The 12234-nt window shown below is 41.1% G+C and overlaps 2 protein-coding genes across 3 annotated transcripts in view; one reads left to right on the top strand and one right to left on the bottom strand.

The window, feature by feature from the left end:
- The window catches only part of LOC138621014 (inactive dipeptidyl peptidase 10-like), a 102129-nt gene extending 98884 nt beyond the window's left edge, over window positions 1-3245 (top strand). The window contains exons 24-26 of the mRNA XM_069698732.1: window positions 141-213; window positions 446-519; window positions 2108-3245. Coding sequence (XP_069554833.1) covers window positions 141-213; window positions 446-519; window positions 2108-2245 — 285 coding nt within the window. The 3' untranslated portion in view covers window positions 2246-3245. The remainder of the gene's footprint in view (window positions 1-140; window positions 214-445; window positions 520-2107) is intronic.
- A 3154-nt stretch (window positions 3246-6399) lies between these two features.
- LOC138621013 (inactive dipeptidyl peptidase 10-like) overlaps window positions 6400-12234 on the bottom strand; it is a 198411-nt gene continuing 192576 nt past the window's right edge. For both annotated transcript variants that reach the window (XM_069698730.1, XM_069698731.1), the window contains exons 20-26: window positions 11893-12087; window positions 10857-10911; window positions 10612-10711; window positions 10161-10219; window positions 9430-9502; window positions 9044-9117; window positions 6400-8046 (exon numbers count right to left, since the gene is read on the bottom strand). In XM_069698730.1, the coding sequence (XP_069554831.1) occupies window positions 7909-8046; window positions 9044-9117; window positions 9430-9502; window positions 10161-10219; window positions 10612-10711; window positions 10857-10911; window positions 11893-12087 (694 nt within the window). In that variant the 3' untranslated portion in view covers window positions 6400-7908. The remainder of the gene's footprint in view (window positions 8047-9043; window positions 9118-9429; window positions 9503-10160; window positions 10220-10611; window positions 10712-10856; window positions 10912-11892; window positions 12088-12234) is intronic.

Below are 12234 nucleotides of genomic sequence, written 5' to 3'. Positions count from 1 at the left end.
CTTTGTTCATTCTTGTAAACATAAAAGCAGTGGCCTCTGAAGTGTTTGTGGAATTAACAGTAATTACTGGTTCATTAAATATAAATTAGAGGTTGTTAAAGCTGTTGCTGCAGAGGGTAACTCCTCTCTGTCTCTGGCAGGTTTCCAGCCTGCTCAGCAACATCACAGCATCGAGTCCACTGAACTTTCTGGTTATCCACGGCACGGCGGATGGTGAGTATAAAGCACAGGATGAAGATATGGATGTATGATATAATTCAAAATATGAATCAATGACAAATTCAGAAACAGACTGAACTGTATTTTTAGTTCGTAATCGCTTTTCTCGGCCTGTGTTGGTCCTACAATTAACTTCCATTTAACTAATTAAACAGTGCCGTGTTTAACGGCCTGTCGTGTCGCGCTGTGATGAATTTTCATGTTTATTTTCTGTTCTCTTTTTAAGCCACTGTTCATTTCCAGCATTCTGCTGAGCTGGTCAAACTGCTGTCTGCGTTGAACGTTAACTACACTCTCCAGGTGACTGCTGCCGTCTCTTATCTCAATCACTTTCCTCTCATTTCCTGAATGTGAGCAGGCCTGTAACAGGCTATAACAGGCAGCTCTCCTACACCTCTGCTTTAAAGGTTGACCAGCCTCCTGACGAGGGAGGCTTCATCCAAATGTGTTCATGTGAAAAAGAATAGGATTTGAAAATAAGTGGCTTTAGTGGTTAATTTAATTGTTTACACTTGTCTTTACATTTTGCATCGATTTCTTTGTTGAGAGTTAACAGCACAGAACCTTTCCTTATTGACGATATGTACCATTCAATATCTCATTATGGCCGATGAGACATTGTTGAAAGTTATATTTGTCTAAATAAATGCCATAAAATGTTATTTCCTTTGTTTTCTCTTTGGTACCGTAAAGCATGACCCAAAAACCAAAGTTCATACTGAACCGTGAATTTTTGTGCACCATTACCAAGTTTCTTTTTATTCCCACCACCTCTCCAACAGCAGAATTTCGTAACATGTTTGGCGGTAATGTGTCCTGGAACAAGAAAACAGGGGCCCACTCATGAAAACAGCGTTAGACTAATGGGGTTAAAGGGAGTCAGATTTCTTCTGTTGACATCGGCTGCTTTATATTTTATTCCTCACAGTAAATGTGTCAAACTGTTCTATTTTAGTCGCTGTGCATGTTTCATTCACGGTGAATCTGAGTGGTCGTCGTACGGTTTGCATGAGGGATGTTAGTCGCTAAGTAGGAGAAGACAGCTGATATTTCTTTTTCAACTCACCTCATGTTGTCGTCTCTCTCAACAGTCTTTGTGGGTATCAGAAAGTCGTGGAGAGAAAACGCAAGCAGCCCATTCTAAACACAAGTTTTGCGGCACTATTCCTGTAGCCCCATAACAGATACAGTATACGCAGCATGAAACCACCGTAACCGCAAAACCCTCGTGCAGAAGTGCAGGTGAATGGCGATGAACATTATGACCACCCGCCTAGCAGCCTGTCGGTCCTCTCTGGCGCCACCAAAACAACTCCGACCTGTTGAGGGTTCGGCTTTACAAGGTGCCCTGTGGTATCTGACACCAACATGTTAGCACCAGACCCTTTAACAATTAATTGGATTTGTTTCACCACAAGTTTTTCCCTCCTTTGTCAGTCGGTACTCACCGCTCCAGACCAGGAGCCTCATCATTTCAGAGACGCTCTGTCCGGCCATAATGATGTGAAGCTTGTCAAACTCGTACAGGTCTTTACATCTACCCACTTCTACTTTTTGTCGAATATACCCCATGGGGACGAGACGTGACACCCCAGACCTTGATATGCACAGTTGTTATGAGAGAATCAATGTGATTTACTTCACCTGTGAGTGGTCAGACTGCTGAGGCTCATTGATGTAAATGAAGCTCTACTTTACTTGTTGATATTGAGGTGTTTTTTTTCAGTAGTTTTGCTGCCTCTAAGTTAAATGTCACACTGGAGGTGATTCATCACATCAGCAGACAATAAAACAAATCTTAGTTCTTATTGTTGAATCCAGCCTGCAGCTGTGCCACTGCTGTCTGATTTTTAAATAATAACTTTATTTTCTCTCTCTTGCTGCCTAGATTTTCCCCGATGAAGATCACAATATGGTCTCCGTCAAGAGCCAGCATTACATGCTGAACTCGGTGCTGACCTTCTTCAGGCGTTGCTTTGAGGAGGAGCAGGTCGCTGCGCCGAAGACGTCTAAAGAAGACGACTAAGTTGCTTCGGAAGCTTTTTGTGGTGAGAAGGTCTTGTGGAGGAGTGCGCTGTAGTAACTGCTGTCATGAGCCAATAAAGAGAAGGCTGTGTTTCCCTGAAGGGCTGTAAAAAGCATCAGTGAAAACCTTCAGACCTTCAGTATAAAAGATACCCAGCTGGAAATGATGCAGTTCTGAGAAATGTTTTGAGGGAGTATATTTGTTGTTATTCCAACACTATTTTTCTTAAGGTTAGAGTAACGTTTAACTTAATTTGTTTTGGTTTTTAAATACTCTAAAATAAAAACAATCCAGGAATATTTAAAAACAAAAACTTGGCATTGAAAATATTTAAAAAAAAATTCAGGGCATAATGTTTTGTTAAATATTATGAAAAACATTTCAAGAATGACAATACAAACACTTTTTAGAACATTTAAAACCATCTGGGAACAAAGCTAAAATTCCCCCTGACAACATTATTAGAACATGCTAACAGATCGTTTTAAGAACAAAATATTTCTAGCTGGGTAAGTAGCGTCACATTTGCTTGGAGTATAGTGACTCAGCCCCGTGATTCCAGCGCTGCGGTGACTAAGTTGTCAAAAAGAAGACGGTCGTGTTTTTGCTGTAATTAAATGCTTTAGATGAGAATTATTGTCGGGAACGTTTGTATCGTGTACGGAGTACAAATGTCAGGGAATCAAAGAAACGTGTATTTTTCCATGATAGAGTCTAATTTTTGCCGACTGCTGTAATCTACTGTGAATTCAGGTGAATATTTACTGCAAACAAACAGAAACAACAAATCCACTGATTAATTTCAAAAAATTTCTAGAGGTCATATCACCAAACAGCTCCTGCAGGTACCTTTTCCTCATCACAGTCGATAGCAAGTCCATAGCAATACAAACGTGTCAAATGACAGTAGGAGACAAAGAGCATGTCGAGGCCGAGGAATATCAGCGCATCTTCAGGAGTAGACTAGAAAAAGCACTGCAGTATTTGGAGGTTTAAATGAGGTGAATGCGAAAGTTTCAAAGAAGAGGACGTCACAGCGGGTCTTTGTTGTTGTCGTCGTCTTGATTTTCTTGCTTTTCCTTCGTCATAAGGAAGTTTTACACATCTATTTAAGATAAAGTTGTTATTTGGGGTACTTTAGACTGTCATGCCATAGATTATTAGACTTTACAAGAATTGGAAGTGTAATAGTATTAATACTTTCCAACACTTTCTACAATATAAATTGCAATTAATGAACTGATTGAAGATGAATTTCAAATGTTTATGAACAACTGGACTCTTCACTGTTACACACAGCTTCAACTATCCCAAAATGTGAAAAGGATTTTAAAACGGAAAATATAGAAACTTGTAGTATAAGAAGTGTTAAGTGTGCTGTACATAAATAGACTCCTGCAATACTGTGTCCTTCCTTGAGTAAGCGACTGATCACACGTTGTTTCCTGACCAGGATCCTGTGCTGCTTACAGTTCTGCACTTTTCAGACTCAAACTGCATCTCATTCCTTCATGTATACGGGACAATACACAATATATTATGTCCTCAGTAGGTGACATTTGTATACTTGGAAAAATTTGTACACTGAAAATAAACTGTTAAACCTGATATATTTGCATCCGTGTGTTGCACTGTTTACCATAAAACATGCCTGACACTTATCTTGTCATAAAAGATCAGTAGGCAACAATATTAATATAATATGCATATGCTTGTTATTAATTTTGATAAATATGGCGGACTTAGTTTCGATGAATGGTTGAAAGAAACACAAAACAAAAAAAAACCAAGAGATACTGTATGTAGCGTTGTCAAATGAAGAGGTCGATCAACTGGAGAAGTCTGGGAATGAAGTCGGTACGTCCCGGTCAACGTCCTCTGCTTCCAGGACTATCTGAAAAACACTAACCAATCCACCCCTCCTGCAGCACCTTGGTCACATGATCTTTCATCACATGACACTTACGAGAATGTACGTTTCACACTTACAAAAAGTGCAATAGACAAGCTTGTTCACTACAGCAAAAAGTCCAACTGTCACACCTAGACAGCCCCAAGCGTAGCTATCTCACGTTTTGCCGTAGTGGATGGGCGTGACTATTTCACACTTTGCGGCGACACTGGGTTGGATCTTTACTACGAAGTATGTTCTACATACCCAGGATATCCTTCTGTTATCTGGTTTAACTAAACCAAACACGTGTGATGACACCAAGCGGTCACACATAGATGGTTAATAACTCGCTGAGTCAACTGATGTTTTCTTAATCCAGATATGCTTGCATTCACATAAAAGGGGCGGGGTTTACAGCACCTGACCAATCACAAACATGGACCATTGCATTGCATTGTATGGTTTTACAAACGAAGAGCAAAAAATAATAACAGAGAAATATGAAGAGGTTAAACATATAATCGAGCTGCTGCTGAGTACAGAGAGAACAAGCTAGAAATCACTGAATTAGTTAGAGGGTTTATAATATCACTGCCCCATTATTAAAATATGAGTACATCTGACTATTATTATATTCCACTAATCAATGTGTTGCTCAGATGTATTCTTATGTCATTTCTGACCATTTTATCCTTATTCTTTCAGCTGTAGCTCCGGCGCTGTCAAATGGACCGACTGAATGATACATATATATGAAATCATAATTCAAAGCGGCAGGGGGGGCTTACTGTCATATCTTCGAAGTACAACAAGTCCAAGGCTTTTAATGCTTCACTCAGTCTCTGTTGTAGAAGAACATCCATTTACATAGGCACGATGAAATGGAATCTGTATGTGTCTTACAGGGTAGGCTGAAGTGGTTCCTGCCCTCCACAGTGACCCTCTCACTATCTGCACTTCGAGCTCCACTGGATCGTCCTTGAAGATAACATTTTCAAAGAGAATTTGACTGGTTATTAGGCGGTGCTTTTATACGTTTGATCTATGATCTCAAACTTAACCTGCTCCGGAGCATATGTTACCATGGCGATGTATCCCGGTAAGAAATGAACCAGCTTCATAGTCCTGAAAACCCAGAGTTGAAGCTGAAATGACCAAATCCTGCTTTGTAATGCGGCTTTGGACCTAAAAACACGTAATATTGATCATCTTTTCAGCATACTTCTCAAAATATTGAATGCATAGGATGATATTTTGTATTTCAGAAGCTGAGGGAAAAAAAGGGTCATATCTTAAAATCCTGTAGCGTACGCAGCTGCCAGGCTCAGCTTTCATATATTTCCTAGAAAAGTAGGTGTCTCATGAGAAGTTCAGTGAGAGTTTACACAGAGTTAACACATTTGATACTTAAACTGCCACAAAAAAGTGAAACGGTAATTTTGCAACAATGTTCTAAAGCAGGTTTCATATGCATCGAATAATCTCTGGTTGAAGATGAGAATACACACCTCTAATGTTCTGTTCAGACCAAAAGCAAAGCGAATTTTCGCCTGGCGTTACTTACTCAAGTTGAATATTTTCAACTCGCAGGGGACACAAATTTGCAGACATTCGCGTCTTTTCATCAACTTTGAATGTAATGTCTCCACGGGAATAATTTGATTTGCCTCTGGTCTGAAAACACCGTAAAACAGAAGGGAAAACTCATTGTGCAGACGAAAATTAAGTGATTTTGTGGAAAGCTCCAGAACAGCTACTAAGTGGATGTTGTGATAAAGATGTTTGAGGAGAGCCGGACAGATAGCGAGGTGAGCAAACAAATAACATTTCCACTAATCCCACTCGAAGAGACAAATATGAAAAGAAAATGAAGAAATATCAAAGTACAGATGAAAGGCCCACCTGTGTTGCTGAAAAAAACAGCAAAATTAAATCCAATACTTCAGCTCTGCACATTTAAGAATTAACATCTGCTTGACCACTCAGGCCTACGAGTGCAGGCGGTGATTAATGCACACAGACATGGAGTGTTAATGCAGCAACGTCTGGCTCTAAATAAGCAGATCTCGTCTGCTAAATCACTAATGTAGGTGTCCTGAGGCCAGGAGAGACCATCTCCTTCTTTAATGTGACTCTGAAGGGGGAAAAAAAACAAATGAAACATCACTTTAAAGTCTTCAAACACAATCAATCCTGCACACAAATGTGTCTGATTTGGTCCTCTGCTGTCAAATGTGATCTAAAAATCAGGATAACTCGCCATTTTTCATAGTTTCTTTTTATTATTTATAATTATCACTAGAGGACAACCACAATAACCCCAAAAATCTCCACCCTGCCCTTTTCCCCGTTTAAAACAGCAAAAAGAACGAGAACAAGCATTACAAAATCCATCCTAAGAAGAAAATCAACAGCCGAAAGGAGAACGGAAAAGAAACCAAAGTACAAGACATCCGGGTCAAATCAATCCATCCCCATAGACTAAACTTTCTATGAGATCTGACATCTTAAAAATATATTTATGTACACACTCTGCTGTATTGTACTGTACAAAATGTGACGACACTTGACACATTCCCTGTAGACATGCAAACACCTTACTGACACTGGAAAGCTGTCCATCTTAATACAGCTATATTTCCCACTTATATTTGTTGTTTTCTTGTGTCCGAAAATAGGAGAAATGTCTCTTTAATCTGGCTGAGACACTGATCCCATACCTTCCTAGAAATTTCATCCCTTTAATTTAAGAAAACACGATTAATTTCCATACCAAGATGGAGAACTTTTGCAGTGTGGCCAGGAAACTGAAATTACTATATGGCCAATATCCATTATCTTCTTCTAGAACGTATTCAGGACCGACTTTGTGTTTCTAAGCTGACTGCGATGCTGTGTCTCAAGGACCTGAGTTGACATAGGTTAACATGACACTGCTAATGGATGACTACCACTGCCAGCAAGTAATATTACAGTATGTTGCACATCATAAGGCATTGTACATGTCTACACAAAGACCCCTGTACAATAAAGTGTGACCTCTAAAAGACTTATTTCCATTCAGGGTGGGCGATGGCGGAGCGGTTTTTTTTTTCTACAGGAAATTGCACTTATCGAGGATCGGCTCTGGTCATTGGTGAACTTGCGTGACTAAGCGTTTTCTCTCAGATGACTGGAGCGTTTTCCTTGTGCAACGACACGACAACCAAAAGGAGGGTGAGATCAAAAGTGTACATCGGTGTTCTTTTTCTTCCCAAGTGCAACCACGGAGGAGACCGACTGACATGGCAAGGAAATGAGTGAAGTCAAAAGAGGAGGAGGGGGAGGAGACAAAAGAACCATGCACTTGGTTAAGTGTGGATGACTGCAGCCTACAGAGAGCCTGTGAAGGATGGAGGCAGTCGTCCGTGTGCTTTGCCGAGAAACGGAGCGTCCCCAAACTGAAATGACTTTATGCTAGAGGGCAGTTCCCGCCCTTAAAGTCCCGGCAATGTGAGTGTCACTGTAGCGTCCTTCAGGTTATGTTTTCAACACATTTATACATACACACAGTCACACACCGGATTGCTCATACATGCGCATGCGCGTACGCACGCACACACACACACACACACACACACACACACACACACACACACACTTTAACGACTCTATCCCAGTGTCCGTATCTGATAACACTTGGTCCAAACATGAAAGGCCGTGACGGATTTTAGCAAAAATTCTTCAAGCTCTGCCAAAGGTCTGACCCTCTCAAAAGCCTCCTCCCGCATTACTCCTCCTCCTCCTCTTCGTCATCAGGCAGCGGTAGCAGCTCCTCCTTCAGACAATCCCTGTAGAAGCTGGTCAGTGTGGCGTAGAGGTGGTGGCGACTCTGATGAGACAGGAAGTGGCCCTCGTCTGGATAGATCTGGAGGGGAAAAGTTAAGTTAAATGTAAGCATCTTCAAAAAAAACAACAACCTGATTGCAGCCCTGCAGCTCATCTAAGCTTCGTGGAAGGTTTTTGTCTTTCAGCGCATTTTGGGAGTTTTACAGCCAGAAACTGCGTTGTTTTAGTTTACTCTTACTGCTCTCGTCAGCCTTGAGAAATTAGCAGCTAAAGAGCCAGATATTTTTCTCCGGAGGTGGTGGAGACCAGACATGGAGCTAAAAAAGAGTGAACGTTTGACTTACGTTTACCTGGTGGCCAGAAACACGACTTATAATGTCTTGTTGAAAATAATGTTGCCCGGGATGTTGATGTCGCCATGGATTTAGTGAGTTAGGTGTTGGGCTACAACTTCTGCCCCCAATTTCTGCTGAAGCTTATATTTATCTACATTTTGCTAAACTAGCTTTTGTTAGTTCCTTTTTGTTTGCTGGCTCACTTCGATATGGAAAAGAACTTTAAAGTCGGATAATTCTTAGCTGAGTTCTGAGGAGTGTAGTTTTTCTCATTTCCAATTTGATTTCAGGACTTGTATTTGTAAAGGACATCCGAGATAATGATATCCTCGAAAAGTCGAAGTGACACAAAACCTAAAAATATGCGTATCATACGTGTGCGTACGGATTTGAAGTTTTAACTCTGAATTGCAGCAATCAAGATGTACCTGATTTGCCCTGAGTCACTGCTGCAGCTCCAACTGCTGCGCTTGTGTTTGTGTGTCGGCCAAATCAGCTTGCTGAGCCACAATAACTGACTTCCTCTTGTTTTCAGACCTCGGGGAGCACTTGTCCCTTTCACCTCACACAGTATCGCCAGTTTCCCTCTGATGTGTGATTACAAATTAAAGGGACAGTCAGGTGTGATCATACTGAGGACTTGGGCTCATTCATTACAGTGTGACACTTTGAGACATCGTTTTTGTGCGTTTGCGTCGCTATTTCTCCAAATGCTTTGACTTGCCGCCTCGTGCTACGCACCTGCATTGAGTAGTTTGCTCCAACTTTCACCAGGTTCTTGACGAGCTCAGCAGTATGCTGAAAGTGGATATTGGCTGCGAATAAAGAAACAAATCATGTCAGCAAGATTCAGCCTGAATCCTAACTGGGTAAAAAAGAGAAGAGGCAATCAGATTCTGGGAGGATGGAAATATCCCCCAACAAATCCAGCATTCACGCTTCATCGGGGAACGTTTTTCCTCTGGAAATCCCAGCATCGATTTAGATAACCCGCTTTTCCTTTTATCTTTTGATTAAAAACCATTTTGCCTCATTACCTTCCAGGATTGCATGCTTCTTTGTGCTCAGCAGTGATGTGCCACAGATAGCGCATTTCCATTCTAGCTACGATTTATTGTTCCTCTTACCATCTGCTGTGCCGTGCACCAGCATCAGCGTCTGCTCCCTCAGAGCCTGGACGTTCTGCAGCACGCTGGAAAACTGCAAGGAAATCAGAAAATAGAGGGGCGATAATACACTGATAGATATGCTAACTGGCATTGAGGGATGCAATCAAAAAGACCCCGAATGTGATGAGAGGAAAAAGAAGCATTGTGGTGAATGACATCCTGCATGCAGACATACTCATTCAAATCAGTTAGAGATCTTTACATGATAAAGTGTCGCCCATACAGATTTATTTTCTGCACTTGGCTTGTACAAATTATGAGGAAAAAGCAGAGCTGCAGTGAATTTGTTGTTTGGTTATTTACAGTGCGCTTGCACAAAAGAGTTTTGTTCTCCTCCGCCGCCTCCTTTTCTATCACAGCGGATAAAAACAACTTCTGAACATCAACAGGCCTGAGAGAGCAAGGAAAGAAACCCCAGTGCAGCGGCTTGTTGTCAAAAAAAAAACAAAAAAAAACCTGCGGCATGTGATCCGACACACACAGCTACCAAACAGAGATGAGTGACAAAATCCTACGGAGCATGAAAAAAAAAACACCAAACATAAGAAAAAGCAAAGCACCGCCGCTGCCTCTGACTTTGATAGCAGCGGCATTCAGGAACTGCGGGAGCTTAACTGTAGGTGTGTCACTGATGTTGCACTTTCAAAGATCAACAGCAAACAAGCGGAGGGGAGGCGGTAAACATGTACCTGATATCTGCTGTCATCCCGTAATGGCATGCCGAGGTATCGCTCGGAGAACGCTGACGCTGTACAAATGAGAAGTGATACATCCTTAACGAGTGGCAGCGGAAGACGGTGCTTCAGCTGCAGCTCAGTGTCTTGCACAAAGTGGAGTCCCTGTCATCCTCAGCCCAAATGAAATACTCTCCGCGAAGAGGACGCGGCGCTTTGTGTCGGTGAAAGAGTCTTTGGTCTGCAGCTAAAGAACCCTGATTCAACCCACATTCAGCATTTTCTGACAGAGGCAAAACCACGTCTTCAGTTGTTCTCTGCCTCCACAAAAAAAACAACAACAACAACAATGTTTACTCCTGCTTGACTTTCCAGTTAGAAAACATGAAGATGTTTGTTTCTGTGACATAATATGTAAATGTGAAATTCAGCTCTTTGCAGGACTTTTCAGAGACGTTGTTCTCACCGTAGAGTTTCCAGTCCGTCACCGGTGACATCGCACATGCGCATTTAAACAGGCTGTCAGTGGACTTGAGCATCATTAGTGTGATGTAGGCTCCATAACCCTGAGAGAAACAAAAAAAAACATAAACACTGATTGAGCTCGATTCAATAACATGTAAAAAAAAAAATGAATGAAATTTAGCTAAATAGCTTCTTGACACTTAAAACGTAATTCCAGTAGTGACATGAGGAAGAACACGGACTCACCTTTCCGAACACCGCTATCCGTGTCCGATCAATATATGGAAATGTCATCATGTATCTGGAAAAATGTACACACACTACATGATCTACGGCTTCAAACGCATTCATAGCATCTAAAAGTTAGCTGATGAAATATGTGTCAGGGAAAACACGATCGATCTTTACACGGGCTGTAGAATTTCTGATTCACTCTGACCTTCATCTGTTCATTTCATTGTACATTTTGTTTAGTGGTTTCTCCTGCACTGAGAGGATATAAAAAGATGGAGCTGTGTCATTCATCTTCGAGCCACCACGACTGTGGCAGAATTAGTCTGCTGCAAATCATCCAGTGAGAAAAGAGCAGTAACCCAGTCGGGTTAAAGTATCTTTAAGAATGTTACTTTCACTTTTTATCTGTATTTAAAAATCACAATTTTTACAAAGTAGGAACAAAAAACACATTTAAAAAAAAGTCATGGCGAACATGAAGAGTGACTCAGATCAAACATACCCATGATGCTGCAGGGACAACATGTGCATGCTGAGCCTGGCTTAATGTTAAACACTGGCTGTAACGTCTATGTTCACTTTCCAGCTGTTTTTGACTCCTGTATATTCAACTCAGTGTCTTAAAACTATCAGAAGCACAGCTGAAAGATTGCTGATCTGTTCATTTAGTGACGCATTCGTCTGCTGTTAATTCAATAAAATGTGTCAGACAATTTCATTTCTTTCGTTTGCTGTCGATCCAGAGAGTCTACAGACACCAACCATGGAGGTTTTATTCTCTTTTTTTTCTGATCAATTCTTGTAAGTTGTATATTTATAACTGATAATAAAAGCGCCTGTTTTGTAGAGGAATAATTGATTGTTAGTTGTCACATAATGTTCTGAGGTGCAAACAGTGTGATAATTGTAGTTGAAGTAGAATATACACTGATATTTTCAGGCTCTTTAATTTGTAGCCCAAAAGTGGTCTTTTAATTTAATCGTTCTAATATCACCCTTTTAAAAAAAAAAAAAAAAAAAAAAAAAGAAACTGAATGTGATAACGTACTCTACTGCTGTGATCTGGTCCTGGACGTCAACAGTTCCCAGCCTCTGGTGAACCTCATGCAGGATCCTCTGACCCTGGAATCCGCTGCCTCGGCCGTCCAGACGGGCCACGATGATGTTGTCAGAACTGACCAGGACCGAGTCCCAGCTGACAGAGAAGCGATCAGTCACAGCCTGACCACCGGGGGCGCTGTCACTGAACACAGGAAATACAGTCTGTGAAACTAAATTCTAATTAGGTAAATACAAATCATTAACAAGCTTGATGGACCCATTAAAATCCTTCTAGAGATTTGGGAAAGGTTTTCCAGACACTGTACATATTGTCAAAATTGACTTGAAA

The sequence above is a fragment of the Brachyistius frenatus genome, unplaced genomic scaffold (assembly GCF_029030835.1).
Source record: "Brachyistius frenatus isolate BFR_SWC_R1_liver_20210118 unplaced genomic scaffold, ASM2903083v1 Contig_28, whole genome shotgun sequence".
Taxonomy (NCBI): domain Eukaryota; kingdom Metazoa; phylum Chordata; class Actinopteri; family Embiotocidae; genus Brachyistius; species Brachyistius frenatus.
Note: the sequence above shows the minus strand (reverse complement) of the source record. Positions and strands in the feature narration are given on the sequence as shown.